Here is a 27,892-nt window from a genome sequence, read left to right as displayed (position 1 = left end):
TACGAGACGGCCCCTACCTGTCTCCTCCCTGTGTGACTTTTGATAGGAATAACATACAGTGACAAGGGATACGGTGGCAAGGGCGAACCAGGGGTTGAGAATGAGATATAGCTGTCACTCACAGTACATAAATAAACCAAGGTTCTCCCTCCGGTGTGACTGCCGTAGGTCACCGCGTTCGCAGGGTGCAGGGATCTTTATGCATGGGCTTCCTCCTCACGCCCTTACAGATGATACCGACAATGACAGGTGTCTGCACTTTTGTGCCTCCTGGAAGGGACGTCTCTTTATTTACTGTATGTCCCCGGCAAAGCTGTAGTCGAGGCACTAAATCTCGAGTCCGAGTCAAGTCTCGAGTCCCCAGTGTTCGAGTCCGAGTCCAAGTCCACAGAAGAGCCAGAGTCCGAGTCGAGTCCCCATCTCCCTAGTCCGAGTCCGAGTCCAAGTCATCAAGGTTGAGTCCACTCCACTCTGGCAGTCAAAGAGCTGACATACAAATAAAAAAAAGTCTACATTAAACATGCCCTTGCACGAAATTAAATAATGTTACGTTATTAATATAGCAAAGAGAAGTCGCCTATTCTCAGTCTTTGCCCCACAATGGTGGAATGAACTACGCACCCCAGTTAGGACAGCCGAAACCCGTCCAATCTTTCGCCGTCGACTAAAGACGCACTTCTTCAACCATTATCTGAAAAAAAAAAAAAAAAAAAAAAAAAAGACCTAACCCTAACTAACCTTACTGTCCTAATAAACTAACCTACACTGTAACACGCAACACTTTGATGAACATTGTTACTCAGCTGATAGAGGTGTACCCTTCCTGATGACTTGTCGTACAGAACTTGTAAGTCGCTTTGGATAAAAGCGTCAGCTAAATGACTAAATGTAAATGTAAATGTTATGCCAAATGATTAGGGCCTATTACAAAGAAAAGAATAACTGTATTTATCAATTAACAAGTCAGAGTCCTCGTCTGCACCTTCCGAGTCCGAATGCAGTCAATGCTCGAGTCCAAGTCCAAGTCCGACTCATCAGCGCTCAAGTCCGAGTCGAGTAATGAGTCCTACTACAACACTGGTCCCCAGCTCTATCTGTGAGCCATGGGGGATGACATGATTTTGTTTTCATTTCAAACCTTTATTTCAACTCGTGAGACACTGAGAGGTTACCCTCCTTTACAGCGATGACGGGCTTCCAAAACAAGATGATTTTTTATCAGCGATTTCATACATAAATCAGCACGATAAATAAGAATAAACAGCCGAGGCGGCTAAGAGTGGACGCACACAGCGGTCGGAGATCAATACCAATGAACGTTATGCCATTCAACCGGAGAAGGCCATCCAACCTTTTCATAAAGGACACAGTGGTGGAGATCATATCTGTCACCAGTAATCAATCTGAGGGCAGAGTGAGTCGAAGCCGCATAATGTAAGCTACACAGCGTCCTCATTACCAGTCGCCAGCGCTCGCCAATGAGTCTGTAATGTTTTAAATAACACACAGTAGCAGGAGCCGCGGATGCGTTTTGAGCCCCATGAGGCTCTCTGAGACCTCTGTGGGCGTGACCCTTATTAAATCAAACAGCAGCCAGGCACTTGCCGGTGATTAACACCCAGCTGATACGAATCATCAAAACAACATCATTAAAAGCCCATTATTAGTAAGAAAGAAATAATAATAGTAGTGGGAAAATCTAAGTAATCACCTTATGTTATATATATATATATATATATATATATATATATATTATGTTTATATACCTGTCACCGTTTATTTTTTCTCATATTTTTATATTCAGATCTAATTGTATTGCCTATGTTTGTGTGCCTTTCTACTATCACCCTGCCCATACCTGTACCTCTCCTCCCCTGTCCCCCATGCTGCTATGATGCCTGAACTTCCCCAATGGGATCAATAAAGGAATATCTTATTGTTTCTTATCGCAAGAACCAGATAAATAACTTGATTGATTTGCATACTAACAATAAACGCTGCATGTATAGTACATATATAAGCTCATCATGTGCAGAACCTTCATAGAGAATACAAATACATATACATCAAAACAATGTCATCAAAAGAGAACTGCTAGTGAGAAAAATAGCAGCATAAAACAATATATATAACATTCTGTTATTACAACATGCAGACAAGTGACCAATTGATTTACACACTAACGATATGCAAATGCACGTACAGTATGTAGACTCATCATGTGCATAACCTTCATAGAAAATACATATACATCAATACTACCCATCTAACAAATGACATTGCACGCTTAAGCCCCCATGACACTCTGTCTGCAAGTGGCGTATCCAATACGCCTCTCTTTGGAGAAATAACTATTTACATTATTCAAGTTATCATGCACACAGTCTGAAGATAATCTTGCCCATGGCGTGAAATTAGTACGGACTGAATTTGAATCACATTGACGTGAATTTGAATAGCATAATTTGAATAATTGCATTCAAAATTTGAATTTGCATATGCCACACTTGCCCTTTAGTCAGTTAGTGTTAATAATGAAAAGAAAAAGAACGTGTAGCACTGAGGAAGACTTTGAAAGATGGGCTAATGACCTGTGTGTCCGTTTCCCCCGGAAGATAATTATGTTTATCTAAGGCTCGTGATGAAGACAGAAATAGCCGACTACCACCTAATCTTCCTCCTCCATCAGTCTGGTGTCTTTACTCCTAGCTTTTCACCTGTTTCTCAGAAAACATTGGCATGTTCTGTCTAGTGGCGCCGTAACCGGCCGTGTCCAGTGAGCACTAGACCCGTTAACCCGTTTCAACGTCAAAAGAACACGCCAACATTTGGGGAAATTAGCTTACCGTCTTCTCCAGAGAGAGAGAGACAAGAAGATAGACACCAGTTTCCTCTCTGTGCGTTCAGTAGAAAGCTATCTGGCTGCATGTTAGCCTAGCTTAGCACAATGAATGGAAGCGGACATGACCGGTTAGGCGGTTAGCCTTCGGGGAGAGGTGTTAGTTGGACAATGCCTAGGCTAACCGGTCATGTCCACTTCCATTCAAGCTAATTTCCCAAAATGTTGGTGTGTTCCTTTAAGGCTATGTCGTAGCCCTCATATAGGCCAGAATATGTCCGGCTAAATGTAGACAACTTTTAGCCCAAGCAGTTGAATTCATTATTACGTATTATTTATAATGTCACACAGATGTGTAAATGTGTACGATGCACAACTGAAGTCCATATATTGTGCTAAAATAAGTTGTATTACAATTTCTCTATGTCCGGCTATGTCAAGGGTAGTTATAGCCCATTTCTAGCCCAAACATTATTACATATCGTCGCTGGCGGAAGAAAACCTTGTAACTCCATAACATAAATTATTATTATTATTATTATTATTATTATTATTATTATTATTATTATTATTATTATTATTATTATTATTATTATTATTATTATTATTATTATTATTATAAATCAACTCAGTAGATCATCCTCCATATGTGTGTGTGGTTTTACAACGTTTAAACAATGGGAAAGCATTAAACCGATCATCTGTCTAAACCTTGTAACTCTATTCGCCCTCAAATCTGTGTTCGTTTTTTTTCATCTCCTGAAAAGTTGGGTTTTTGGAGTTAATAATAATAATAATATCTTAAATTTATATAGCACGCTTTCAGGAGACCCAAGGCGCCAGCGACGATATTTAGTATATTTAAAAACAACAGCTAGGTGTTATTTAGACCTATACTAAACATTCACTTTTAAACTAAATGTTGTCCAATTTGTACCATATAGACATCTTTTACATTTACATTTACATTTAGTCATTTAGCTGACGCTTTTATCCAAAGCGACTTACAAGTTCTGTACGACAAGCCATCAGGAAGGGCACAACTCTATCAGCTGAGCAACAATGTTCATCAAAGTGTTGAGTGCTACAGTGTAGGTTAGTTTATTAGGACAAGTGCATGACAGTAAGGTTAGTTAGGTTAGATTTTTTATTTTATTTTTATTTTTTTATTCAGATAATGGTTGAAGAAGTGCGTCTTTAGTCGACGGCGAAAGATTGGACGTGTTTCGGCTGTCCTAACTGGGGTGGGTAGTTCATTCCACCATTGTGGGGCAAGGATTGAGAATAGGCGACTTCTCTTTGATGACCCTCCCGGAGCTTGGATAGGAGTAGGTCTGAGGCGGCCAGAAGATGCAGAGCGTAGGGGTCTTGAGGGTGTGTAGTTAGAGACCATTGACCGGAGGTAGGCGGGAGCAGTTCCCTTTGCCGCACGGTATGCTAGGTCGAGGGCCTTGAAGCGGATTCGTGCAGCAATGGGGAGCCAGTGCAGGTCCCTAAGAAGTGGGGTGACATGGGCCGACTTCGGTAGGTTTGAGATCAGGCGGGCCGCTGCGTTCTGAATGAGTTGAAGAGGCTTAGTGGCAGTGGCCGGGAGGCCAGCGAGCAGTGCGTTGCAGTAGTCGAGGCGGGAGATGACTGTTGATTGGACGAGGAGTTGGGTGGCTTCTTTTGTCAGGAAGGGGCGTATCCTTCTGACGTTGCTCAGGAGGAATCGGCAGGTTCTGGTTGTCGCTGCGATGTGAGCAGAGAAGTTCAACTGGTCGTCGAGGACAACACCAAGGTTCTTGGCGGTCGGGGACGCGGTCACAGCTGCATTCTCGACTGTGATGGAAAGGTCGGTCAGGGGGGAGGATTTGGCCGGCAGGTGGAGCAATTCTGTTTTGCTTAGGTTCAGTTTGAGGTGGTTGGTCGTCATCCAGGCGGAGATGTCGGACAGACAGGCCGAGATCCGCTCAGAGACGTGGATATCTGAGGGAGGGAAGGAGAGGAAGAGTTGAGTATCGTCGGCATAACAGTGGTAGGAGAAGCCATGAGACGTGATAATGTTACCCAGTGATTTAGTGTAGAGGGAGAAGAGAAGGGGTCCTAAAACCGAGCCCTGGGGGACACCCGTCCGCAGGGGGCGGGTGGCCGACAGGGTCCCTCTCCATGACACTTGGTAGGAGCGGTCATTGAGGTATGATGACAACCATGTCAGCGCAGAGCCAGCCACTCCCATTCCTGCGAGGGCCGCGAGGAGGATCTGGTGGTTGACTGTGTCGAAGGCTGCAGATAGATCTAGGAGAATCAGGACAGAGGAGAGGCCTTTCGCTTTTGCTAAGTGAAGTGCCTCTGTGACCGCAATGAGGGCTGTCTCTGTGGAGTGACCAGTCCTGAAGCCTGACTGATTAGGGTCTAGGAGGTCATTCTGTAAGAGATAAGCAGTAAGTTGGTAGGATACAGCACGTTCAAGTGTTTTAGAAAGGAAGGAGAGAAGAGAGACAGGACGGTAGTTGCCTATGACGGTAGGGTTCAGGGATGTTTTTTTTATGAGGGGCGTGACTCTGGCTTGTTTTAGGGAGGTGGGGACCACCCCCGAGTTGAGTGAGGAGTTGATGGTTGCAGTTAGGAATGGGAGGATGTCTGGTGCTATGGTCTGGAGGAGTGGGGAAGGTAGCCGGTCCAGCTGGCATGTAGTCGGACGGTTCGACGTTACCAGTGTCAGGGTCTCGGCTTCTGTAATGGGAGAGAAAGATGACAGAGTGAAGGATGAGGTTCTCGATTCAGCATTTGGAATGGGTGGGGGTTGGGAGAAGGAGCTGCGGATGTTCTCCACTTTTTCCTCAAAGAAGATCGCAAAGTCTTCGGCAGAGAAAGATGAGGGAGGGGGGGGTGGGGGGGGGAGTGAGGAGGGAGGACATGGTAGCATGCAGTTTGCGAAGATTCTTGGCAGAGGCCTCGATCCTATGGTGAAAGAAAGAAGCTTTGGCATTAGTCGTCTAATAGACGAAGAGTTGCTCAGTGGGTCAGTTTGTTATCCCTCCCATATTCACTAATACACGGTTGAGTATGAGGGACAGACTCATCAAGATAGATGTCTATGTTAGGCCTACATATTTTATATTGCATTTATTTATTTATTTCATTTATTTCATTTATTTCATTTATTTCATTTGTTTCATTTTATTTTTTATTTTTTATTTTATGGTTTAATCTTTGACAGGGACGGTGCACATACAGAAATGTCCCAAAAGGCTCATTTGCAACTGTTGTCCCTGGGCCTGGTGTTTACAGTAAATAGCCATTAAAGCAGGAAGACATAACAACATGCAAACAATTAACAACGAGCCAAAAGAAAGCAAAGTATACAAAACATGAATATAAAATGAGCCAAATAGATGATAAAACATGAGCAGTTGGCCGGCAAGACACAGTTATAGACAACAAGACATAAGCATTAGCAGACAGGACATGGTTATAGACAACAAGACATAAGCATTAGCAGACAAGACATGGTTATAGACAACAAGACATAAGCATTAGCAGACAAGACACAGTTATGCACAACAAGACATAATAATTTATCAGACAAGAAACAATTATGCACAACAAGACATAAGCATTATCAGACATAATTATATATAACAAGACATACACATTATCAGACAAAACACAGTTATGCACAACAAGACATATGCATTAGTAAACAAGACACACATACAGTATATACAACAAGACATACGCATTCGCAGACAAGACACAGTTATATACAACAAGACATAAGCATTATAAGAGACTAGACACAATTATAATAAAACAATACATAAGCATTAGCAGACAAGACACACACAGTTATAGACAACAATACATAAGCATTTCTCAGACAAAACACAGTCATGCACAACAAGACATAAGCATTATCAGGCAACACACAGCAATAAAACAGTTGGACTCCATGCCGTACACCCATATAGACAGAGGGATTAGAGCGAAGAGACATCAACCTGACACACACAGATAGACAAAGCCAGCCAGACAGACGAGGACAGACAAAGCGGGCGCGCAGAGGCTCTGTATGATGACGCACCTGGTTGCTTTTGAGCCAGGTTTTAAGATTATATACGGAGGAGCTCTATAGGTGGTACTCTACGCCTTGTATGTACCGAAAGTGTGTCCCAAGTACCCTGGTCATTATTTCTAACTCTCCTTCCCCAGGAAGCCTTTCTCGTGTGAACTGTAATGCCGTGATCAAAGGGGACCATTTTCCATCCCTGTGGGGTTAGTTATGTGGGCAAGACAAAAAAGGGAATTGAGAATTAGGAACGAGAGTATAGCATCGGAAAAAAGATGAGAGTTCTCCCACTTTAATTCTGCTGGCAGTGGAGTTTGCAGCCTAGGGTTGGTGGGTACTGAAGCTGTCGGGCCACTGGTGAGATGGGGGAGATAGGGGAGAGGAAACTTCTCCAAAGGAGAGGCCCACATTGGATGCATTTACTTTTAGTCATTTAGCCGACGCTTTTATCCAAAGCGAATAACTAATTGTGAACAACAAGTCAGCAGGAGGGGTACACCTCTAAGGGTCAGTAAGATTGTTCGTCAAATAGTGATGAACTTCTGAGTGCATACAGTATAGTATATAGACAAATGATACTGTAGGTAGTAGTTTAAGAATAGCATAGTAGTAAGGTACATAATAGTAAAATAGTAGGATATACCATTTACAGAGTATATCTTGGGGGCTTAATGAGGAATTACTGTTTTTTACAAAACAAATAGTTAGTATTGATGTATAATGTATTTGTATTTTGCTGTATATGATGAGTTTAAACATGTACGTACATGCCGTTTTTATTGTTAGTGTGCAAATCAATCGGTTACTTATCTGGTTGTTGCAGGAGGTGATTACTTAAATGGTCCTACTGTTAATATTTGTTTCTTACTAATAATGGGTTTTTGATGATGTTGTTTTGATGATTCATATCAGCTGTATGAAGTGCAGGTGCTCAAAGGCTGAAAAGGGCACTGGGCCTGTGCACGTGCAAATCGAGGGAGCCCTTTTTATGCTTTTTGGGGGTTTTGGTGATCAAATATTGAATATTGAACTATAATAATCAGTGCAGGCGCTCACTTATCCTTGAAAGACACTTTTATCACTGACTTAAACACACACAAAAAAAAACGTAAAAAATAAATAAAAGATATAAAATGTACATTAAAAAGGGCACTTTTTCATGTGTGCACGTGCCTGGTAACACTGAGGACATGAGGCTGAAACACGTCTGTGTGTCTGCTGTGTGTCTGCTGTGTGTCTGCTGTGTGTCCTGCTGTGTGTCTGCTGTGTGTCTGCTGTGTGTGTCTGCTGTGTGTCTGCTGTGTGTCTGTTGTGTGTCTGCTGTGTGTCTGCTGTGTGTGTCTGCTGTGTGTCTGTGTGTCTGCTGTGTGTCTGCTGTGTGTCTGCTGTGTGTCTGCTGTGTGTGTCTGCTGTGTGTCTTCTGTGTGTCTGCTGTGTGTCTGCTGTGTGTCTGCTGTGTGTCTGCTGTGTGTCCTGTTGTGTGTCTGCTGTGTGTCTGCTGTGTGTCTGCTGTGTGTCTGCTGTGTGTTGCTGTGTTACTGCTGTGTGTATCCTGCTGTGTGTCTGCTGTGTGTCTGTGTGTGTCTGCTGTGTGTCTGCTGTGTGTCTGCTGTGTGTCTGCTGTGTGTGTCTGCTGTGTGTCTGCTGTGTGTCTGCTGTGTGTGTCTGCTGTGTGTCTGCTGTGTGTCTGCTGTGTGTCTGCTGTGTGTGTCTGCTGTGTGTCTGCTGTGTGTCTGCTGTGTGTCTGTTGTGTGTCTGCTGTGTGTCTGTGTGTCTGCTGTGTGTCTGCTGTGTGTCTGCTGTGTGTGTCTGCTGTGTGTCTGCTGTGTGTCTGTGTGTCTGCTGTGTGTCTGCGGTGTGTTATTACAATCCTTGTTAAAATCGGTATTAAAAGTATAATGATGCCATCGCCACAACTCTCCACTCTACCCTGTCCCATCTGGAGAGAGGGTGGGGGGGGGGGGGGCTACGCACGGCTGCTCTTTATGGACTTCAGCTCGGCATTCAATACCATCCTGCCTGACAGACTAGTGCCCAAACTCATGGATCTTGGACTAAACCATCCCCTCTGCCGGTGGTCCAAGGACTTCCTGTCTGACCGCCCCCAGAGAGGGTCAGGATAGGCCCCACACAGGGGCGTAACTATGGGGGGGGGGGGGACACCGGGGACATGTCCCCGGCATGTTTTCAGAATACAGTTAGTGTCCCCTGCACGATAATAAACGGTGACGCGACGTGATAGGACCACACGGAAAACGGCTGCTTGGCCATCTCTGATTGTCATGCAAAGTCAATTAGCCAGGTGAGCACCCAGCGCTAAGTACCACAGCTGTCTTTGCATATCAACAACAGCCCAGTCTTCAGGTGTGCTCAAATAGGCTACATAACACCCCTCCCCAGTTTGGTGTGAAACTGTGATAAATAGCGCGATCTCTCCCTCCCTCTCTCTCTCTCTCTCTCTCGCTCTCTCTCTCTCTCTCTCTCTCCCCCCCCCTCTCTCTCTCTCTCTCTCTCTCACACTACGCAGTACGCACGTTCCGAGACTCGCGCGGCATTATGACTTGTCATAAGTGAATTGTATATAGAAACAACTCACCAAAATTGACTTGCACAACTGATTTAAAAAGAAAATCGACGAAAAGGGGGGGGGGGGGGCCCACTTCACCCCCCCTACCCCCATCCCTGCGATCATACAACTATACGTAGCAACCCTCCGCCACTGACCCCCCTCACATATACAGTACGTGTCCCGCATTGTCCCGCAAAAGCAGTGCTGCTGTCCTGCGACTGAACAATTTTGACCTGGTCACCCTATCGACAGGGGATGCGTGGAGAGAGTCTCAGTCATCAAATTCCTGGGCGTCCACCTGGAGGATGACCTGACCTGGAGAACCAACAGCAAGGCGATCGTGAAGAAGGCACAACAGAGAATACTCAGGAATTACCACCTCAGACGAGACCTGCTTGTGTCCTTTTACCGCTGCTCCGTGGAAAGCATCCTCACCTACTGCATCAACGTGTGGTTCCTCAGCTGCACAGCCGCAGAGAGGAAGGCGCTCCAGTCCAGAGGGTCGTCAACTTGGCCCAGAAAATCATCGGATGCCCTCTTCCCTCACTGGAAGAACTCTATAACTCCTGCTGTCTTAAGAAGGCAGTGAAAATACTTAAGGACCCACACCACCCTGGCAACAAACACCTCATACGGCTGCGCTCGGGCAGGCGTTTCAGCGTCATGCCCACCCGGACTAACAGACTCAAGTTCAGTTTTTAAACCCTGCAGGGCACTAAACTCAGCTATTTCAATTTCAAACAAGAAACACACACACACACACACACACACACACACACACACACACACACACACACACACACACACACACACACACACACACACACACACACACACACACACACATACACTCACACACACACACACCAAGGGAATAGTGAAATCTTCTTTTATACCCCCCCTGATTATGTCTCACTCTTGTCTTTATTATTTTAATACTGTGTTTTAGGACTGTGTTGTTATTATCTAGAACTGTGTGACTGTTAGCACCTAGGGCTGCATTTAAAATTCCGTTGTACCATTCTTGTGACAATGACAATAAAGATCATTAATTCATTCAAAATCATTATTAAAAGCATTATCAAAATAATTATCAAAAGCATTATTAAAAGCATTATTAAAAGTATAATTCAAATCATTAATACAAATAATCCCTACAAAAGATGATCCCTACCAATCAAATAGATTATTATTAAAAGCATTGTTAAAATTATTATCAAAAGTATTATTATCTGGCAAAAGCGAGGCCATTTTTGTTTTTGTTTTTGACAATTGCATGCCTTTTTTGCAAAGCTTTATTTTATACTTTTTTTTTTACTTGCATACTTGCATGAGTCTGGTTTCTTTTGAAAGGTAATATTCTGACGTTGCTAACACAATAAATAAAAATCACTTCGAGTGCTAATGAAATAGAGTAACAGAGGTTTGAACACACTGAAGTAAAAGTTGTGTGAACTCACATTCCTGTTTAGTGGTTGCCAGAAGCCTGTTTTTAAGTTCCAGCTGAACTTTTTATCCAAAGCGCTTTACAACTTATGCCTCACAATCACCCATTCACTCACACACTGACGGCGGAGGCGACCATGCAAGGTAAGACTTTAAGTGAGGTAAACCTCAGTTGCCATTCGAGTTTAAATAAATATTTGAAATGAAATGAAATGAAATGAAATACTCTGAAGACATTTGAGTTGAGCACACCAGTCCTTATGTTTGACTCCTTATTAATCGCCCCCCACGCCTCTTCTGAATGTCATGTTTGCAGTGTCTTCCTTCCACATAGTTTTATTAACCTTTTGGAAGAGAAAAAAAACGTAGAAACTAATAAGCTACTGTAAAAGTGTGACGGATCATACTGGGTCTGCGTTGTGTTTGATGTTAAATGTTAATGTCCCGAGGGGGAGTCGAACAGGGGGCTCCCGCGTCCGCAGGCGATGACACAGGCCGCTGCACTAAGAAGTGAATGCACTCCTAACTACCGTACCTATGTGTCTGTTAACCCTGTTATGGGGAAGTGAGTTTAATTTACCAGCCCGCACTGCCACAGTCACTCGTCAACACACCTGTTTCCGTGACTGTGGACATACCCACAGGCTTCCCTGTTACAAAAGCACACGCATGTTAGCTTGTGGAGAGCAGCTAGAGAAGCTGACTGATCTCCCCCCCCCCCACAACGCGGCATGGAGGCAGGTGGAGGAAGAATCCTGCTTGTGCTTTTTAGAGAACAATACAGCCACATGCTGAAAAACAGGTTGACAAACTATTAGGGGCTATAATTATGCTATCAGCAGTTAAACAGGGGAAGCTAGAACACCTGCAGTCATTCAAAGGGCAACAAAGACCCCCCCCCCCCCCCCCCTTCCTCCCTGCCGGGTTTATTATGCTGCCAAATGCTGAGGATTAAACATCTGAAGGTTGTGTTGGTACACGCCTAAAAAAAGACTTGTGGAAGTAACCAGCAGCCCCCCCTCCTTTCCTGGCCAAAAACACAAGTGTGCGCTCGTGCTCACACACACACACACACACACACACACACACACACACACACACACACACACACACACACACACACACACACACACACACACACACACCTACACACACACACACACACACACACACACACACACACACACACACACACACACACACACACACACACACACACACACACACACACACACACACACACACACACACACACACACACACACACACAACACACAACACACACACACACACAGACAACACTCCAGACAATTGCAAAGAGGACTGTGTAGACTCAACCACGCACACACACACGCAATTACTCTGGAATATTGTTGGCCAATGTGCAATCGATAGGAAATAACTGGACGACATCAGAGCACGGATCCAATTCCAGAGGGACATTCGGGACTGTAATGTCCTCTGTTTCACAGAAACGTGGCTGTCTCCAGATGTCCCGAATAATGCAATAGAACCGGCAGACCACTTCTTTGTCCTCCGCAAGGACCGGACGACGGAGTCACTAAGGACGAAGGGAGGCGGCATTGCCTTCATGATAAACAAGGAGTGGTGCGATATAGGCAACGCAAAGGAATTGTCTAACCACTGCTCCCCAGACCTGGAGTTTATCGCGATCAAATGTCGACCCTTCTTTCTTCCGAGAGAGCTGACGTCCATCATCCTCATCGGAGTGTACATCCCACCACACGCGAACATTGGGGCCGCACTTTCAAAACTTCACGACGAGGTAAACAAACAACAGATAGCTAGCATTGACGCTGCCATTGTGGTTCTGGGTGATTTCAACAGCGCGCGTCTTAAAAAGGTGTTGCCGAATTTCTATCAGCATGTGACCTGTCCCACCAGAGGCGAGAACATATTAGACCATGTATACTCGCAATTTAAGAATGGGTACAAGTCACAGGCTCTTAGTCCATTCTGTAAGTCCGATCACGCCGCCATTTTTCTTTTGCCAAAGTATAAACAAAGTCTCAAGCGAACGCCGGTGGTCTCGCGAGAGGTTAAGTGTTGGACCGTGACGTCAGAGGAGACACTCCAAGCTGCACTTGAATGCACAGACTGGAGGGTATTCCGTGATAACACAGCCAATATTAACGAATACACTGAAACGGTGCTTGACTTTGTCTGTACTCTGGTAGAAGAAACAATCCCCTCTACCACAATTAGAATCTACCCAAATCAAAAGCCCTGGGTAGATAAATCCGTCCGTGAGGCTCTGAAAGTGCGCACATCAGCCTACAACACTGGGCTGGTGACAGGCAACATGGAAGAACACAAGACGGCAAGATACAACGTCAGGAGAGCAGTAATAGAGGCAAAACGGTGTTACAGAGATAAAATTGAACTTCAGTTTGAACAGGCTGACTCTAGAGGCATGTGGCAGGGCCTCAGAACAATGACAGATTACAAAGGCACCCCCCTCAAACTGAACAGTGACATCTCCTTAGCAAATTATCTCAATTCCTTCTATGCGAGGTTTGAGGCTGTGAATAACAATACCAGCCTACAAACCACGGCAATGGGGGGGGGGGGGGGGTCTGCTGATGGAAACTCAGTGTTCAGGGTAACAGAGCATGAGGTGAGACGGATCTTTAAAAAAGTGAATATCAGGAAGTCAGCAGGACCGGACGGCATCCCCGGCCACGTCCTAAAAGTCTGTGCCGACCAACTGGCCCCGGTATTCACTGACATCTTCAACCTGTCCTTGGAACAGGCTGTCATCCCCACCTGTCTGAAGAAGTCCACCATCATCCCTGTACCCAAAAAATCTACACCCGCTTGCCTCAACGACTACCGCCCTGTAGCCCTCACCTCCATAGCCATGAAGTGATTTGAGAAGCTAGTGAAGGGCTACATCTGTTCCTCCCTCCCCATCAACCTGGACCCCCTGCAATTTGCATATCGCCCCAACAGGTCCACGGAGGACGCCATAGCCCATGTGCTGCACACAGCAGCATCACACCTGGACAAGAGGCAGGGGAACTATGTGAGAATGCTGTTCATCGACTACAGCTCAGCATTCAATACCATAGTCCCCTCCAAACTCATAGCCAAGCTCAGGGACCTGGGCTTGAACTATGACCTCTGCCAGTGGGTCTTGGACTTCCTGACGGGCAGACCCCAGGTGGTAAGAGCAGGCAACTGCACCTCCTCATCCATCACGCTCAACATAGGGGCCCCCCAGGGCTGTGTTCTGAGCCCCCTCCTCTACTCCCTGTACAGACATGACTGCGTGGCACAGCGGAACAACAACACAATCATCAAATTTGCTGATGACACAGTAGTGGTGGGCCTGATCTCTGCCAACGACGAGAGGGCCTACCTGGAAGAGGTAGAGAATCTGTCACAGTGGTGTCAGGAGAACTGCCTCTCCCTGAACGTCAGCAAAACAAAAGAGATGATTGTGGACTTCAGGAGGTCGGGGGTCAAGGACTACAGCCCCCTCAGCATCGACGGGGCACCGATTGAGAGAGTGAACAGTTTCAAGTACCTCGTAGCCCACATATCCGAGGACTTGACATGGACCACACACATTGACAGTGTTGTGAAGAAGGCACGACAACGCCTCTACTTCCTCAGGCGCCTAAGGAAGTTCCAAGTCAGTCAGAAGATCCTTAGGAACTTCTACTCATGTACAATAGAGAGCATCCTGACTGGCAACATCACCTCCTGGTTTGGGAATAGCACTGCACAAGACCGTAGCAGACTACAAAGAGTGACACGTTCAGCCGAACGCACAATTGGAGGGGGGCTTCCCACCCTCCAGAACATTTACAACAAGCGGTGCAGGGGGAAGGCTAAGAGAATTATTAAGGACTCGAGCCATCCGAACAACTGCCTCTTTGAACTGCTGCGGTCAGGCAAGCGATACCGGAGTCTTAAGGCGAGCACAGAAAGACTCAGAAGAAGCTTCTATCCCCACCCAGGCCATCAGGCTGCTAAACGAACAATAAACACTATGCAACAACCATCAAATGCACACAGCACACACACCCACACGCACACACTCACTTAAACAAACAACACACTGCAGCACCCACTCTCCACACTTTAGATCACACAAACACACTTTATATTTATTTATAAAGGATTTGCACTACAACTCGTACACCTACTGTAAATTGTACCTAAATTGCACCTCATCCCATTTCTGCCTTGCACTATATAGTATTGTATATTAGTACACTGCATAGTATTGTATATTATATGGTAACTCAGTTACGTCTATTCTGCATCGAACATTGTACATATGTCTATACTGAACACTGTGACCTCGTTTTTTTTTACTTCTAATTTACATGCTATACCATGTTATTTTATTTCATACTTATCTTGTCTTGCACAGTCTCTGGAGCGTAACAGTAAGAAGCATTTTGTATAAAAGTATTCTGTACTTCTGTATGACAACTATTAAAGAAACTTGAACTTGAACTTGAATGATCACGTAATTTAATGAATTACGTTGAAATGAGCACATCATTTAACAGTCAACGGCGGTCCTCGTTTGACGATCCGTTAGCAAAAGTAAGAGTGTCACCTGACTCATACAGTGTATGATGTATTAATAAGATATAGAATACTGTATGTAGGGTGTCACCTAACTTATACAGTATATAATGTATTATTATGGAGGGCCCGTCCGAGGACGACCTAGATGATGATGAGATGATAATGTATTATGTATTGTACCTATCGACGTCATTGTTAATGAGACCTCGCTCTCAATGATCTTTTCGAGATTGAATAAAGATTGAATGAATGAATTAATAAAATATAATATATATGATGAGCTGGGAGAGTTACTGCAGTGGAGCTCCCCCTGCGTCAGCACGGCTCCTGGTGAAAGACTGGTCTAAGTGATCCAACCAGTGTTGTAGTCGAGTCTCGAGTCCCCAGTGTTCGAGTCCGAGTCCAAGTCTGAGTCACCAAAGAAGAGCCTGAGTCGAGTCCGAGTCGACATTACCCGAGTCTGAGTGCAAGTCATCAAGGTTGAGTCGGAGCTGTCATACAAATAAAAAAAGGTCTACATTATTAAGTAAACATAAATGACACAGCGGTCACCATTTCAATTAGTGACCTATTACAAATTAGGGCCTATTATATTATAATTTTTTTTTAATGAATAACTGTATAAATTAACAAGTCTGAGTCCTCGTCCTGAATCTGAATATTTTTCACATACTGTGTGTGACTCAGATCTGTTTTTTTCACGACAGTGTGAACAGCACAAATCACGTCGAATCTGATATTTTCAATACAGATTTGGGCCACTTTCATTATGTGGTCCTAAATCAGATACAGGTCTGATCTTCGTTATTGTTCATTTGCGCATGTGGGTCAGTTATGGAGCGTGGCCAGTTCACACTGGAATCTGATATTGGCCACATAAAAAAAAAGAAATAGCCAAATAAAATAAATCATATCTGAGCAATAAATCAGAATTGAGTACTAAGGCCTGTAGTGTGAACGCAGCCAAAGTGCCTGGTTTTTTGGATGTTGCCCCCTGTGCTGTGGCTGAGGCAAACATTCCTCTAGTAAGTGAAAAGTGTTTTTGTAAACATTTGTCTTTGTTGAAATACGTGACAAGGAAAAAACAGGCATTCTGAGTGAGGTCATATTTTGCACTGATCGTACAGTATATAACCTCAGTGGTGGATGAAATACACAGTTCCTTTACTTAAGTATAAGTAAAAATACTCAAATAAAATGTGTATTCTAGTCAAAGTAAAAGTCCTCCATTCAAATTATATTTAAGTAAAAGTAGAGAAGTATTTGCTATTGAGTGTACTTAAGTATCTAAAGTAAAAGTACATATTCTACAATCTACATGATATTTGTGTATCCATCGACCTCTATAGGTTATGTTACAGGCTTAAAATGAAGTTGACAGGCTTAAAATGTGAACGTAGTCAAGATTTTTTATTTTATTTGTCACGGCATACAGTGAAATGCGGGTGGTCATGCCCGCAGCGATTGTGCAATAAGAATAAGACATAACAGGTATAATGTACATAAAGTTTAAAATGCATGGTAAAAGACATGCTAAGGTCCTGTATGAAAGTATATAATCTTCATACATTTTAACCATGTTTTCTAAGCAAAATCCTTTTCTTCAAAGTAACTAGTAACTGATGGGTTCAGATAAATGTAGTGGAGTCAAAAGTACAATATTCCCCTTGAAATGTAGTGGAGTAAAAGTATAAAGTTCCCTAAAATGAAAATACTCACATAAAGTACAAGTAGCTCTAAATTGTACTTAAAGGGGAACTATTTTACTATTTCTTTCACTATTTGGGCACTTTTACACAATTCCTGTGAGTTTATGGAACACCTCTGTAATTATATATATTTTTTTAATCATTGTTTTGTATTTCTAATCAAGTCCTCAAAAACAGCATTTTTCTACCTCAAGATCTCGAGCCGTTTTGAGCCTGGGCTCCTAAACCACTGCGCCGTGCCGGCGCCGCCTGAACATTAACATGCAGCGGTGTCTCTCTGACATCACAAATCAGCACATTTTCAGATGACTCAGTTCAGTGAGGGTGAATATTGTGAGAGGAGAATTGGAAGAATGCACCAATATGAGAATTAGAGACATAGATCATAATAATATAAGTCCACATAGCTAGGAAACAATGCTAAACACTGAAAAAGGCCATTTATAAGATAGTTCCCCTTTAAGTACAGTACTTGAGTACAAATACTTAGTTACTTTCCACCACTGTATAACCTCATACGTATGACCAGTATACATTTTAAACTGGGATGTATAATGTGCAATCTTCGCGAGGCCAAGGACAACGCCTGCTGAGTACAACACACAGGACACACAAACTCACACCACCATGTAGTACATTTTCCAAGCGTATTAAAAACAATAACCATCTGCTACTGTTACTCATCTGCTACACATCTTAATTCAATCACGGTCTTTACTGAAATGATGTTGACGGCGCAAAAAAACGCAGGAACACAGTAAGAGAACACATACTCTGTTTTAGGGCTGTTTCTCCTCCACCCTGAGCATAATAATAACAGACTGATTATCCATAATTCAATGACTCCGGAGCCTAAAGGCAAGTCCAAGTGCTTCCAAGAAAGAGGCTGTGATCATCCACTAAGACTGAGACGAGTTGTCGTTCATGTGACCTAATTCGCCGGTGGAACAACAATCTAATGGGTATTGTTCTATGTGCTACTCTCTATTTTTAAACGACGGTAATGCAATTCCATATTGACACGAATGTTGATATTGCACGATGGAAACATTTCACACTATTTAACCCCCCCCCCCTCCTCCTCTCTGTTAGATCGGCAGGTATCTGTAAACAAAACACATCTCTACCAACTTGCCTTCTGTGTTTAGGGACTATACTGTAATGTTTTTATACTCTTGCATTTAGCTGTTTTTGTATTCTTGTGTTATGTGATGCCCCTTGTATTCATTCTGTGTTATTCATTCAGTGTTATGTGATGCCCCTTGTATTCATTCTGTGTTATTCATTCAGTGTTATGTGATGCCCCTTGTATTCATTCTGTGTTATTCATTCTGTGTTATGTGATTCACTTTGTATTTAATTCAGTGTTATGTGATGCACTTTGTATTTAATTCGGTGTTATGTGATGCACTTTGTAACATTGTTGAAGAAGGTGCTATATAAATAGAAACATATACTTACTTACTTACAAATGTAATAGAAATCCACTACACCTAATGTCAAGATGCACTTTAAATCACCTGAAAGAGGGCCGCTAACGCTCATAACATTGGGCTTGAGCACACGAAAGCTCCCCGTTCTCAAGGATTTATAAAACACACCGTGTACGCGAGGCGAGCTGCGAGGCACTCGGGGAGGAGGAGGAGGAGGAGGAGGAGGAGGAGGAGGAGGAAGAGGAGGAGGAGGAGGGAGAAATGTATTCCGCTGTTAATAATTCATCTTCACCCCGCGGGGGCGAGTCTCGAGGGCCATTTCATTTTGACCGGAGTCGAGGGGGGGGGGGGGGGGGGGGGGGGGGAGGCACGTGTCGCTCGCACGGTGCGTCACTCACCTATCAGCGGGGTCAGTGCTGACGTGAAGACCGAGCTGCTCTGGACCACGAACGTCATGCCGGCGCCCACCAACATGGCCAGGTACCCCGTCAGCCAGCCAAACGGGTACGGGAAATCTGTTATGATGAGTAGAGCCAAAAGAAACAGATGTTACATATTCTATACTTAAAACGGTGCATTTATATTATAGCACTTTTATCCAAAGCGCTTTATAATTTGTTCCTCACAATCCTCCATTCACTCACACACTGGCGGCGGAGGCGACCACGCAAGGAGCCAACCAGCTCATCAGGAGCAGTTAGGGGTTAAGTGTCTTGCTCAAGGACACTTCAAGTGAGTTTTTCCTTACCTTTGCGAGGGGTATGTCTGGGAGTGTTGCATTCATTTATTTTATTTATTTAAAAAATGTTGGACATCATGGTGTTTTTGTTCTTGATTTATTGTGATGTTTCTTCTTGACTTGTTTGAAGAAGACGTGTCCGGCCCATGGGGACATTAACGCGCGTTGTCGGGCCTTAAACATTTATTTTGATTTTATTTGATTTTATTCAACACGCTGCCCGGGAGGAGGGGGAATCGAACCGGGAACCGAACCGGGAACCTCCGGATTACCAGACGACTGCTGGACCTCCCGAGCGACTGTCGCCATTTACAGTCATTTAACGATAATTATCTATAGTATCTCTGTCAGTTTAGATTCGATTATATTCAAATGTATTGTCATCATGCAGCACAAGTACAGTACAACGAAAATAAGTTTGGCCTCCAACCAGAGTGCAAATGTAACAGTAATGTGCAAATGTGCAATAGTGATATACAATGTACGCAGGCGATTAAACTGGGTATAAAATATACATATTAGTACTACTGAGTGTAGTGCTAATCAGATGTGCTGTATGTACAGAGTTGTAGTATAATAAATAAAGACAGTATGGCTACTATTGGCCAGCAGCGTACTAGTAAGAGTAGAATATGTACAGATTTAGATATAGTAAAGGACTATGTGCAGGTAAGTACAGACAGGTGAGGATACTGTAGGTATATATGCAGTGATCTATCTATCTAGGTCGTCCTCGGACGGGCCCTCCATCGGTGCTTCCAGTCATCCCGATCCTCCATGCATCTGGCTAGCTCGTTGGTGCTTTCTGTTCCCGCATCTCTCCTGAGTACGTCCACGTAGGTTAACGTGGGACGTCCTCGTGATCGATGCCCGTGTGTTGGTTCCCACAGCACAAGTTTGCTGGTTGGCATCTCATGGTGTCTCTGGCAGTGACCTGCCAGCCTCATTCTCCTGACTGCCACTTTATCGCTCACCTTTAGCACCCCCCATACAAGTTTGCATTAGTGACATGCTCATCCCTGTTGATGTTGAGCACCACACGCATCATTCTGGTGTAGCACCCATCCAAGGACTTCTGCAGGGAGGTCCAGCATTCACTGCCATACAAAAGGACAGACTCGACTGTTGCATGAAAGAAGTTGAGCTTGATTTGACGGGGGAGGTTGGATTTCCACACACTGGTCATGCCGTTCAGCCCCCCCCCCCTTCCTATGCGGTGAGGATAGTGTATATATATCCTCATGTTCGATACAATCAGTTGTTTTTGGGATTGTCTGAAACTTTGATATAAGGACAGTTGAACTCAAATGCGTTGAACATCACTCTTGAGGCTCTTAGAGGTTTGTTTACATTTGCCATGTTCAGCAATCTTACCTCTATATCTAAGGTCATCTACAAGTAAGCTATAGCGACCGGCCGCCGCTGTCCCTGTCGTCTGCTGTCGACACCATTCCTCCCAGGTGTCAGGCTCCTCATTCACTTCCATTCATCTTTTGAGGACCAAATCTAAATATCTCCCTTTTAGTCCATCATTTCCACACACACAAACAATAATAAATAAATACAATAATAATATGATATCTCGCACGGCTCCAGCGGCTCCGTGTGACGATGTGACGGACCTGTGTTGATGACCTTCTGGATGATCTGTGCCACCTGGCCCTGCAGGAGGGAGTTGAGCAGCTTGACCAGGAGCAGCAGGCAGGTGCAGAGGGCGGCCAGGGAGCAGGCCAGGAGGAGGAGCCCCACAGCCAGGTCCGACAGCTGGGTGGACGCGAACAGGTGGCTGCCTGGTGAGAACCAAGGCCAGGATGAATTATTAACAAACAATACGCAGAAGAATAGGTTAATTGAAGGCGCCATTTGTAATATAGACTCCATATAGACTCAACCATATACCATGTAGACCCAACCATTGTGTGGTTACACATAATAGCGTAAAAGCGCTTTACAATTTGTTCCTCACATTGATTTCACCCATTCACTCACATGGCGCAGGCGACCATGCAAGGTGCCAACCTGCTCATCAGGAGCAGTTTAGGGGTTAAGTGTCTTGCTCAAGGACACTTCGACACGCTGCCCGGGAGGAGCGGGAATCGAACAGGTAACCGTCCGATTACCAGACCAAGAAATTACAAGAACCAAGAAAACAAGAAGAACCAAGAAGAACCAAGACGAACCAAAGGCCAGGATGAATTAACAAACAATACTCAGAGGAATAGGTTGATTTGAAGGTGCCATTTTTACGATGTTTGATCGTTTGGAATGAGGACCGTATAGACTCAACCATTCCATTGCGTGGTTACACACATACTACATGGATGGTTGAGTCTACGCGGTCCTCGTTCCAAACGATTGAAAATCGTACAAATGGCAACGTTGAAAGGGTAATTCCTGATGACTTCATGTGATATTTAGATGGTTATTTGGTCTGAGATGAGTCTAAAAAAACATCCTAAACTGGAATGTACTGTATAGTTTAGTTCTCTGATTATCGTCACCCGAGCAGAAGCACAATTTAGCCACTGCTAATGCTTACTGAATGGGGGCAAACGTCTCGCGGGCAAACACGACATGTTGCATAATTATTGGCCGAATCACATAACATTAACTTGAATCAACAACAGCCCACTGCGTGTGGGCTTGTGTGCGCGTGTGTGCGTGTGTGCGTGTGTGTGTGTGTGTGTGTGTGTGTGTGTGTGTGTGTGTGTGTGTGTGTGTGTGTGTGTGTGTGTGTGCGTGTGTGTGTGCGTGTGTGTGTGTGTGTGTGTGTGTGTGTGTGTGTGTGTGTGGTGATTCGAAGAGAAGGCTTCCTGTATCACTTTCTTCGACTGCTCCCGGGACAAACAGCCATCTGAATATCACACAGTGGGAAGCAGCAATAAATTACCCTTTAAACATCATAGAAACGAATGCTGGATCGATATGGAAAATAATAGGGTAGTCAATTATCACCCTCTCAAGCCGGAACATTCAAAGACAGGTCAGACAATGAATGTTAATCTCTAGTTCTAAACTCAATACTGTATATTCATTAGTACAGTGTTGAAGGTGCTGTATATTTTTTGGTTAATAACATGGGTCTCTCAGTCCCTCAGCTCTTCAATAAACACAACATTTATTTTCTGGTATCCAAGTTTCAAATTCAAGTTTCTTTATTAGTTGTCATACAGAAATACAGAATACTTTTGTATGAAATGCTTCTTTCTGTTTTGCTCCTGAGAGTGTGCTAGATAAAAATAGATAATTATAAAATAAGTATAATAAGTATAAAATAGAAAGTCAAGTACTTAAACTTAAAAAGTGTAAACAAAACAAGAATGTTCAATATACATATATACAATATACAATATACAATGCAGAGTAGAGTTACAATACAATATAAATGGGATGAGGTAGCTTGTGCTGCCACCTTGTGGTGGTAAGGTGCAAGGCTTGGCTATGTGCAATGAGGTATGAGTTGCCAATATAAAGTGTGTTAAAGTGTGTAAAGTGTGTAAAGTGGGTGCTACAGTGAGTTGTTTATTTAAAGTGAGTGTGTACGTGTGGATGTGTGTGCTGTGAGTGTGTTTGATGGTTTGTTACATAGTGTTTATTGTCATCCTGTTCCCACTTTATCCAGGAGAGAACCTTAGATATTTGTACTTATTTCAAGAAATCTTGCCAAGTCAGATTCGCTTGCTGCACTGGCAGATTGTTTTGCTTGTTTCAAGCACATGTTTGCTTATAACTAAGTTGTATTTCTTATTTTTGTCAGACCCTTTATGCAGTGAGAGTTCTGAGAGTTCTCTCTCGTGATCGTTTGAGTTTGAACTCACATCTCTGGACGTTGACTTCTGCGGTCAGATTCCGTTGGGTCCAGGTGATGTTACTGAACTGCCAACAGGGACGGACAGCACTGCAGTTGGAGAGACTGCTGGTGCTCACATTCACAGTGGACTGTTAGAGAGAGAGAGAGAGAGAGAGAGAGAGAGAGAGAGAGAGAGAGAGAGAGAGAGAGAGAGAGAGAGAGAGAGAGAGAGACAGACAGACAGACAGACAGACAGACAGTCAGACAGACAGACAGACAGACATCAAATAGTAACAAGCTTGAGTGTTACACTCTGAGTGCATAGTAGTATAGACATATTAGCAAGATAGGTAGTAGTATAAGTATAGTAGCATAGTAGTAAGGTACATAATAGTAAAAAGACAGTAAGAAGGTTATTATTATTATATATTTTTTCAGATATTTTTTGAAGAGGTGTGTTTTTAGTACTACTAATGTATATATTTTATACCCAGTTTAATCACATGTACCTTGTATATTACTATTGCACTTTACTGTTACATTTGCACTCTGGTTGGATGCCAAACTTATTTTCGTTGTACTGTACTTGTGATCAGTGGTGCAGTGGCAAATTGACAGTAGGTCAAACGCTCCACGCGCGTGCGCGTGCGCGCGTGCGCGCGCATGCACAGTTTTTTTTGGCTGCTCTCGTCCTGCAGCTGGATACTATTGCCTCACAGCGCGGCCGTCAGCGCGCGGCCCAGAGAGCGCCGCTGGCTCTGCGGCTCTGCAGCTGCATGCTTCTCCGGGAGTCCGGTTGGATAATGCCATGTAAAAAGCGATTGCGCGTACTTCAGCCTCAGTGACCGAGGTATAACGCCGTTATACCGAGTTATACCAGCACTGCACCACTGCTTGTGATGTATAATGACAAATGACAATAACTTTGAATCTAATCGAATCGAATCGAATCTAATAAACCTACAGGCCTACGCCTGTGTGCAGGGGTGTAAAGTACTTGAGTAATTGTACTTCGTTACAATACTTAAGTACTCTTTTTACTTTACTCGAGTATTATTAGGTTTGTATACTTTTACTCAATTACATTTCAGAGGGAAAAAAACATACTTTTTACTCCTTACATTTAAAATGCAGACCTACAAAGTACAAATCTCACAGGTCCAACTATTTTAATTAGTATATTTGTTTATCTGGCCAAACTAACGTTAACGTTATTAATTTTTTTATTTTAATTTTTTTATCTTTTTCCCCCTCCTTTTTCCTCCGATTTTCTCCCATCCCAATGTTAGTCGTTATGCCAATTCCCAATCCCCTTCCTGGTCGCTGCGCACTTAACCCCCACAGTCGGTCTGGGAGAGTGGAGGCTATCACGTGCTTCCTCCGACACACGTCTAGCCAATCAACCGCTTCTTTTCACCTGGCAGCGCGGACTCTCACTGAGAGGGTGTAACTTGTGGAAGGATCACACTACCCCCCTTAGATCCTATCCGCGCTGAGCAGGCGCCCCGACCGAACTGTAGGAGTCGCTGTTTACAACGACCCGGACCCACCCCTCCAGCTTTCCCACCCTCTAATACTGCCAATTGTATTAGTGTGAACGGCCAGCCAAGCTGGTGACAACGGCGGGAGCTGGATTCGAACAGGCGAATCCAGCGTCTCCGGCGTTGGTGACGAACGCAATCTCCGCTACGCCACCTGACCGCCCTCAACGTTATTAACTTTAATTAATCCTGCGGCCGCACTTTATTTAAAAACAGCCAAATCAAATCCCCATCAATGGAAAATTAACCCGCCCATACCCATGCTGATTGGTCCATGTGCGAGTGTATGCTTGGTTTCATTCCAGCCTTGCCTAAACACCAGCTGATGATTTCACTAATTGGCTCACCTCTTCAACTAACTCAAACTTGGCCCATGATGGAATGAGTTTGAGACCCCCTGGTCTATCCCTTGCAATAAAAAAAAAGTTTTTACTTTTACTTTTTAGTACTAAAGTACATTTCAAAGTAGAAACGTTTTTTACTTTTAATCAAGTGTGTTTTTTTTATTTATTTTATAGATTTTTTAGCATTTTTACAGGTTTACTGGTCACGCAGGACCGACAGAGGAGAGGTTGAACGGGAGGACATGTGGGGAAGACATGCGACAAATATCGCCGGGAGCGGGAGGCGACCCCGGGACGGCCGAGTAGGTGTGCGAGGCACTATGCGGTGCGCCACGAGGGCGCCCCTCAAGTGTGTTTTTAGCCAGATACTCTGACTTTTACTTGAATAAGATTTTTCTGGGTTCTTTTTATACCCCTGCCTGTGTGTGAGACACCATAGTAACCCCCGTGCAGACAGGAAGCAGAGGCAGAGCGCTCGGGCGCGAGAGCCACGTGGGCACCGGAGCAAACACACCAAGTAGGTGTCATTCGCACTACGAAGGAGAATTGGAGAGTTCACATGGGACGCACCCTCCGAGCTGCACACACCACTGGGTCTGGCACACCCCCGACTAGACGTCACGGAGGAGAGGGGCAAAACGGGCAGGCTTTTCAGGAGAAGGGTAGAACGATAGATAATAACAACATAATCTACACTGCATTGTTTGAACAGATTTGAAATTATGTTAGTGGAAATCAGGGGTTTTCATGCCAGTATCAGGATTCAGCCTTATTTGTATTCTGTTAAGAGCGATACGCTGCTCTGTTGTGCCACCCATAGACTCATTACATCAACACTGTGATTATTGTACTGGAAATGAGGGCTATTTAATTTTTATTGAACTATTTCATTGCACTGCTCTATTGCATCATTTTACTCTGTCTATTCTATTTGACTGTTTTTATTATTGTCTATTTCAAAACTGCCATTGAATCAAACCATAAACAAGGTGGCCTAATGTGCCTAATGTGAAAAACGATGTGATTTTTATACGTCTGCATTTTATGTGCTCATTTTGTCTTTTTTGCTGATGTGAAGCACTTTGAGCTGCAATTCTTGTATGAAAGGTGCTATACGAATACAGTTTATTACTATTATTATTATTATTATTATTATTATTATTATTATTATTATTATTATTATTATTATTATTATTATTATTATTATTATTATTATTATTATTATTATTATTATTATTATTATTATTAATTATTATTATTATTATTATTATTATTATTATTATTATTATTATTATTATTATTATTATTATTATTATTATTATTATTATTATTATTATTATTATTATTATTATTATTATTATTATTATTATTATTATTATTATTATCAACGTTCCCTCTTCTGCACGGCTGACTGCCTTTTTGTTTCTGTTGGAGGCGTGTCAAAGCTCGTAGCGTAGGCCAGTGTTGTAGTTCTCGAGTCCGAGTCCTGGACTGATTTTCAGGACTCGTGACTGGACTTGGACTTGAGCACTGATGACTCGGACTTGGACTCAAGCGTTGATTGCATTCGGACTCGGAAGGTGCAGACGAGGACTCGGACTTGTTAATTGATAAATACGGTTATTTATAATTTTTTGTAATAGGCCCTAATCATTTGGCATTCGTTTGGCTATTGTGTCACTCACAAAGTAAATAAACTCCCTTTGAAATGGTGACTGCTGTGTCCTTTATGTTTAATGTAGACCATTCTTTATTTGTATGTCAGCTCAGACTCAACCTTGATGACTTGGACTCGGACTAGGGTAATGGGGACTCGACCCGGACTCGACTCAGGCTCTTCTTCGGTGACTCGGACTTGGACTCGGACTCGAACACTGGGGACTCGAGACTCGACTCGAACCTCGAGATTTAGTGACTCGACTACAACACTGCATGGCGTGGTAGCAGCACAACAGTTGAACCTCATCGAATTTCGCTTGGCGCGGCAGAAAGCTGTGTTCGCGTGGCGCGAGCCGCCGTTGGAAATGGTCTCTGAAAGGGCCTCATATCCTCCCTCTCCTAAGTTGAAACCTGTAGGCTACTCCTGACCCAGTTTTGAACCTTGAGTCCTGTGCTTGCCAGCGCGAAAGGCAGCCGCTTCACCGATCGAGCCAAATCCAAAGCGCACGCTTGATTTAGCCGAAGTGTAGTATTTAAGTGTAGCACCTTGTGTACATACACAACAGCACAACAGATTGCTAACGTTGTCGCGTCCCTGACGGAGACAGACAGGAGCACTTGGATTGGTCCCCGGGGCGCGGCACTCATGTCTGCTCCCGGCTGCCCTTGGGGGGGAAGGACGACGGGATGGGAGGTGCAGAGAACATTTCGTCAGCGACTCAGTGCATGTGTGTGTGTGTGTGTGTGTTTGTGTGTGTGTGTGTGTGTGTGTGTGTGTGTGTGTGTGTGTGTGTGTGTGTGTGTGTGTGTGTGTGTGTGTGTGTGTGTGTGTGTGTGTGTGTGTGTGTGTGTGTGTGTGTGTGTGTGTGTGTGTGTGTGTGTGTGTGTGTGTGTGTGTGTGTGTGTGTTCCTGTGGGTCGCCCATCGCATGTGTGTGTGTTAATCTGATGACAAATAAAGACTTATACTTATATATACAGTTTACTTTTACTCTTACTCATAGTACTCTTATTCTTACTCATAGTATACATTCAGATTCAAATGTTCTATTGCACACAGACCCTCATCAGCATCTTTGTTTTTTACGCTGTTTATTTTTCTCATATTTTATATTCAGATCAAATTGTATTGCCTATATATAATTCTTTCTACTATTACCCTGCCCATAGCTGTACCTCCCCTCCCCCCTCCCCCATGCTGCTA

The 27,892-nt window shown here is 43.8% G+C and overlaps 1 protein-coding gene across 1 annotated transcript in view; it reads right to left on the bottom strand.

Moving 5' to 3' along the window:
* LOC311228269 (sodium-dependent phosphate transport protein 2A-like) overlaps nt 1–27,892 on the bottom strand; it is a gene marked incomplete at both ends in the record, with an annotated part of 74,807 nt that overhangs the window by 20,159 nt on the left and 26,756 nt on the right. Inside the window, 3 exons of the mRNA XM_084314177.1 lie at nt 19,015–19,131; nt 20,978–21,145; nt 23,174–23,231. Coding sequence (XP_084170303.1) covers nt 19,015–19,131; nt 20,978–21,145; nt 23,174–23,231 — 343 coding nt within the window. The remainder of the gene's footprint in view (nt 1–19,014; nt 19,132–20,977; nt 21,146–23,173; nt 23,232–27,892) is intronic.

The sequence above is a fragment of the Notolepis coatsorum genome, assembly GCF_963971535.1.
Source record: "Notolepis coatsorum genome assembly, chromosome: 5".
Lineage (NCBI taxonomy): Eukaryota > Metazoa > Chordata > Actinopteri > Aulopiformes > Paralepididae > Notolepis > Notolepis coatsorum.
This window is presented reverse-complemented; position numbering and strand designations above follow the sequence as displayed.